The 5,539-nt window shown below is 31.5% G+C and overlaps 1 protein-coding gene across 1 annotated transcript; it reads right to left on the reverse strand.

Moving 5' to 3' along the window:
* Window positions 269–5,296, reverse strand: LOC109355997 (protein NRT1/ PTR FAMILY 3.1-like). The gene is made up of 4 exons (XM_019599311.1): window positions 5,088–5,296; window positions 4,773–4,990; window positions 3,588–4,138; window positions 269–1,306 (listed from the first exon to the last, which is right to left on the reverse strand). Exons 1-4 carry the CDS (start codon window positions 5,152–5,154, stop codon window positions 421–423), a joined length of 1,722 nt encoding a protein of 573 aa, XP_019454856.1. The 5' UTR covers window positions 5,155–5,296; the 3' UTR covers window positions 269–420.

The following is a 5,539-nucleotide window of genomic DNA, read 5'->3' on the forward strand; positions in this document are numbered from 1 at the left end:
ATAATTATTGTAAGGCTCACGTTTTTTTGTTGGTACATTCACATATTTTGAATCGTATAGCAATGCATAAATAATAGAGAAAAAAAGTATATACGTTGGTGGTAGTGTATGAATTTTAGAAACTGTCCTTCCATCATCCACGTGTATAAATATAATGTATGTGTATAAATGTATATAAATGATGAATGATATAATGTCTATGTATAATTTTATATGATAATATATATGTATTACACTAAATATTTTTTAAGAAAATTATATTAAGACCGCATTCAAATTAAATCCAAGCTATCATCATTATTTATATTAGAGCTAATTGATACATTCCCTGTAGCACTATCTATTCATTGTTATTATTTGTAGTACATGGTCTTCTACTTGAAAAGTGGGAGAATCTCAAAATCTAAACTATTGAATAATTTAAACAGTGGTAGAGAGCTGAACATGGTTCTCCTCTGAACTGTTATCCCCTTTGTCATGGATCTGAACTGGTTTATAAGTGTAGAATTTGGCACATAATAAATAGTAAATGAGATTAATAAATTGCAATAGTGTGATCAACCAATAAAAATACTCCAACTTTCCCTTGTTTATGTTCTTATCAGGAAGCCAATTTGAGCCATTAGGCCCTTTAGTAAACTTGTGGATCAAGGTAACCAAAAGTGTACTAACATAGTTCCCAATAGAAATTGAAGTCCAAAAAAGTGCCATAGCAGTACTTCTCATACTCTCTGGAGCCTGGTCATAGAAAAATTCCATGTGCCCAATTGACATAAAGGCCTCAGCCATTCCATGAAGACTATACTGTGGCACAAGCCAAAATACTGAGATTGGGATTGTAGCATTGGAGTGTTCTATAAGCCCATGGGCCTTAGCTGCATTCTTTCTTTTAATTTCAATGAACCCAGCAACCAAGGTGGCGAAATTTGAGATTACTAGCCCAATCCCCATTCGATGAAGGAAGGTAATACCTCGGTCGAGCCCAGTGAATCGACGAGCGACACGAATGAAGACACGGTCATAGAAGGCGGTGGTGATGAGCATGGTGAGGATGGTGAAGACAGACATGGATCCTGCTGGGATTTGGAAAGATTTGGTGAGGTGCCTGTCCATGGTTTTGGCTTGTTGAAGAGAGAATGTGCCTTGTTGGGCATATGCTGTGATGAGAAGTATACCTGAAGCCCATATTGGGCCCATTCTTATTATAGACTTCAATTCTTCCACTCTATGAACTGTGCTTAACCTCCATAAGTTGGGCCTTTTGCTATTGTCTTCTTCAGTTTGAATGGCAGCTTTGTCCAAAAATCTATATAAAACAATTAATCTATATCAATTTTTTTACTTCATTCACAATTACTTGGGGAAGTTAAAAAACCTATACTAAACTTTTTACTTCATTCATAATGTAGTCTTAGTGGTTATCTTTTGAACAAAGATCTATTGTCTCACACTAATAATAATGAAGCAAAAACATCAATAATAATAATAATTTAATTTTTTTAATTGACATGACATATTTTTATTGGTGCGAGACAACGTAGGAGAGAAGATTTGGGAAGCGGATATTTGTTATCTCTTTATATACTAACTAGATTTCTGTGATAATGTAACAACTATTTCACAATGATTAATTTTGGTGATATTAAGATGGAAAGACGTAAGTTAAATTCATGAAGACTTTGAGAACATAAACTTCACATGAAATAAAACTACATACGACATAGTTATGAGAAACACATGTGAAGAATCTCACAGCCCATGTCACAAGCCTACAGGGCAGTGGAAACAAAAGGATAAGTATCATAGAGGAATATTTAAGGCTGAGATAATGATGTATTATTGCCTTTGTTTGGTGTGATAATGATATATGAAGAGAAAGATGACAAACTTTTTGTTGCTTAGCTGAATGGTTTCCAATATTATAGAGAATCAAATCAAAAATGCATTGATACTTACTGGTCAAGAAAACTATAAACTATTCTTATGGAATCATGCCAAAAATAAGTCGGCTATGCTAATTGCAGTACTAAATGTATAATTAATTAACTAAATATAATTATTTGTTTGTTTTTCATTGGATACCAACTTTCAATCCCGAATCACATTGCAATTGATTCACAACAAAGAGCTACTCTAATTTCTATTAATAATGATGAGAAACATTAACGATTAATTTTATATTGAAAAACAATATCTTGGGGTTAGATGTTGAACTTGATTTTTTAATGCTAACTTAGTCTTATTATATTCCATAAAGACAATCAACAAGTTAATGATCAAGTGAGGTTAATGATCAAGTGAGGTGAAACTTTCCTAGATCTCCCTAGAAAAACTAAAAGATCAAATGTTCAATTTATATGAGTAACACTTGTGAGGATGATATCCATATACATTGAAAAAAAATAATTTTTTAACAAAAAAAGGTGAAGACATATTCTTGGCATTACAGAAAAAATATTCCAAAAAAACAAGAGTCTACCTTGGCAAAGACTATATTAAAATTGTTATTTCATGTGTCCTTTTTTTATATAGGTCATATTTTAGATTTTTTTGTCTATAAGTTACTTTATAATATTTAGTAGCATTAAATAACATATATCAAAATATACTCCTCTATAATTGCACTCTTTATTTACTGCTCTATACATATTCCATTAAACTTTTTACTTCTCCATAAATGAATGCAAGGGTAATTTTGCAATATTGACATATTTTTTTGATAAATTTGAAATTTACAATTACTTTGACTTATTTTTCTTAACATGTGAAAATTAGTTATAAGGTTAAAAAAGGAGTAAAAAATTAGCTAAAAGTTTTGATTCCCAAATCAAGAATTCTTTTTTGAATCTTAACACACGCTTATCAAAAGAAAGTTATTGTTATAATGCACTCATTAACTTAACTTTTTGAAAAGTTGGGCGCTACTAATGACTAATGAGTACCCAGGTTATTGGTTAAAAAAATCAATAAATAGTAGTATCACTACATAAAATTATAAAATTTAATTTTTTTTTATCTATTTGAATACATAATCTTCTAATCCATTGTTTGGGTTTTAGATCAGCAGTCAGCTAAATAAATTGTCAATGATTATTTCTGTCGGCCTCAATAATTGACCTTTTTTTATTTAGACATGAATTATTGACAAAGTTGATCATCATCATTAATTGGTCTTTCATACAAAATGTTTTGTACGTGAGGGATTTTTTTGCATGATACAATCAAAGTGGTGCATACAAAATATTTTGAATATAGTTTTTGGTTAGACAGAAAAGATAGAGAGATAGAAAACGCATACAAAGAATTCTGAACATGGTTTAGAAAACAATTTCTATGATTCTAGTATTCATGTTTTTACCCATAATAAAAAGTTGTCATTTCACTTTCCCATACACATTTTTACATCACTATTTCTTTTAAATATTTAATAAAAAATAACATTATTCATTTTTTGATATGTAAATATTAGTATAATTAGTATTTGTCATGGTTATTCGAAGATTGAACTTCTTTGCTATTCCCTTCATTAAACAATAACACTATCCTAACATTTTCTTATCAAATTCTATGACAAAGAAGACACTTACTTTATGTGTTCCGTGTGATGAAGTTTCCCTCCTAGTGAAATAGCTGCATCCATTTCATCATTTTGATATAGTAAATCATAGTGTGTTATCTTTCTCTTACGAAATGCAGCCACAACAACTTGTATCAGCCGTGTAAAAGGGCTCCCAGATGGATCAAAATTTCGATAAAGTGGAAACCCAACAATGAACGCAATAATTGAGATGAACATTGCTATGGTGGGGATTCCAAGTCCCAATCCCCACCCAACATTATCTTGAATATAAACAAGCACTGTCACAGCCACAAGCATTGATGCACCCATAACAAAATAGTACCAGTTGAAATAAGACCATGTTTTTGTTGTCTGTTTTGGATCTGATTCATTAAATTGGTCAGCACCAAATGCTACAACACATGGTCTAATCCCACCAGATCCAAGAGCACCTAGTAGCAGTGAGATATATAAAACTGATAGTTGTGCTGCACTGGCTTCTTTACATAACTCATCACCTTTACAAGGAGGTGGTCTTAATTGTGGTAGCACTGCTGATAATGTCAAAGTAATCATCCCCTAATAGAACGGTCACAAATTAGAAAAATGTATCTTTTTGACATTTTCATTCATGCATATAAAGTAGAATAAAAGTAACATAGAATGTGCTATTTGACATGTTCATAAGAAGAAGAAAAATCAAAAGAAACCTGGGTAATATTCCCCAGATTAATTTTATGAATGATGTTATTTAGAGATTGATGCAGGGTAAGATTATTATTTAATAATCAGTTCACGAATTCAAATCTTGAAAACAACTCTCTGCTTATAGAGTAAAGAAATTGCGTAACTTTATCTCCCCATACTCTCGAGTATGGGTAGCCATTTTTAGTGATGTTATTTAGAGAAACAAAAATAATCATCTTACATGTAAGTATAAAATATGTGTAAAAAAGATGTGAAAAAGTGATGTAAAAATATTGTTATTATACAAATAAGTAGCAGATGCAATACAACTCTCATCCCAACCATTTATTGAATCAACATTTCTTGTCGAACAATGTGTTTCACTGCATATATCTTCACTAAAACAAAATGAAAAAACTGAATAGCTATGAGCAGTTTTGTTGATTGTGCTAATATTCATTCACAAGGTACCATGATAGCATCTACATGCTTATAATTTATCAGAGATAGAAGGAGAGAGTGTTACTATTTGGTATATCATGGAAGCAGCAGTGATAGTCCAAAACTTGCCAGCATAAGAGTCAGAAATGAAGGCACCAAGCAACGGTGTCAAGCTTGAAGTTCCACCAAAGTTAGTGAGTGTATTTGCAGCTTTGGTTAATGGCATATGAAGCTGTGTTGTCAAATAGCTAATCATATTTGTAGTGAAACCCACCACAGCTAACTTCTCAGTAATCTCATTAGCTGCACCAAAACAAGTCCAATCCTTATAAGTTGAAATCAATCACATATAAAAGTTGCACTAGGATAGGCTATGTTTACACTAGAATTTGAATCTTACCAAAGATGAAGGGCATTGTGGTGAGTCCTCCCTTTTTCCTTCTAGCATTGTTGTCATTCTGCTCCATGTTTACAAAACCTTATTCAGCTTCTAGTGCATAGGGTAGTCACAAAGTTCAAGTATTTATAAGCTATAAGCTTGAGGTTTTGAGGATCTGAGCTTAACAATGCAATCACTGTTTGTCAAACGTTCACACCTCCACAAATAATTGTTAGGCAGTGATTTGATGTGAATTTATAGCCCGAGTACTTCAAAAGTGGGATGGGGATCTCTGGTCCAATTCTTGTTTCAGTTGGTGTTGTCATCTAATTAAAAAATTACATATAGTTAAAAATAAAAATTATAAAACAAAAATTAATATTTTTATATTATTCTATAAAATTTAATTGATTTAATATATCAGGATAAGATCTTTTTAGTCACCTCCATATGGATCACATTCCAATAACATA

The sequence above is a fragment of the Lupinus angustifolius genome, chromosome LG09, assembly GCF_001865875.1.
Source record: "Lupinus angustifolius cultivar Tanjil chromosome LG09, LupAngTanjil_v1.0, whole genome shotgun sequence".
NCBI lineage: Eukaryota > Viridiplantae > Streptophyta > Magnoliopsida > Fabales > Fabaceae > Lupinus > Lupinus angustifolius.

Bases quoted from the DNA above. Each gene is read 5' to 3' on its own strand.
- LOC109355997 (XM_019599311.1), bottom strand. From the start codon at position 5,154: ATGGAGCAGAATGACAACAATGCTAGAAGGAAAAAGGGAGGACTCACC. The intron at 4,991-5,087 runs GTAAGATTCAAA...GTTTTGGTGCAG, and splicing joins CACAATGCCCTTCATCTTTG to CTAATGAGATTACTGAGAAG. The intron at 4,139-4,772 runs GTAACACTCTCT...CCGTTCTATTAG, and splicing joins CTTCCATGATATACCAAATA to GGGATGATTACTTTGACATT.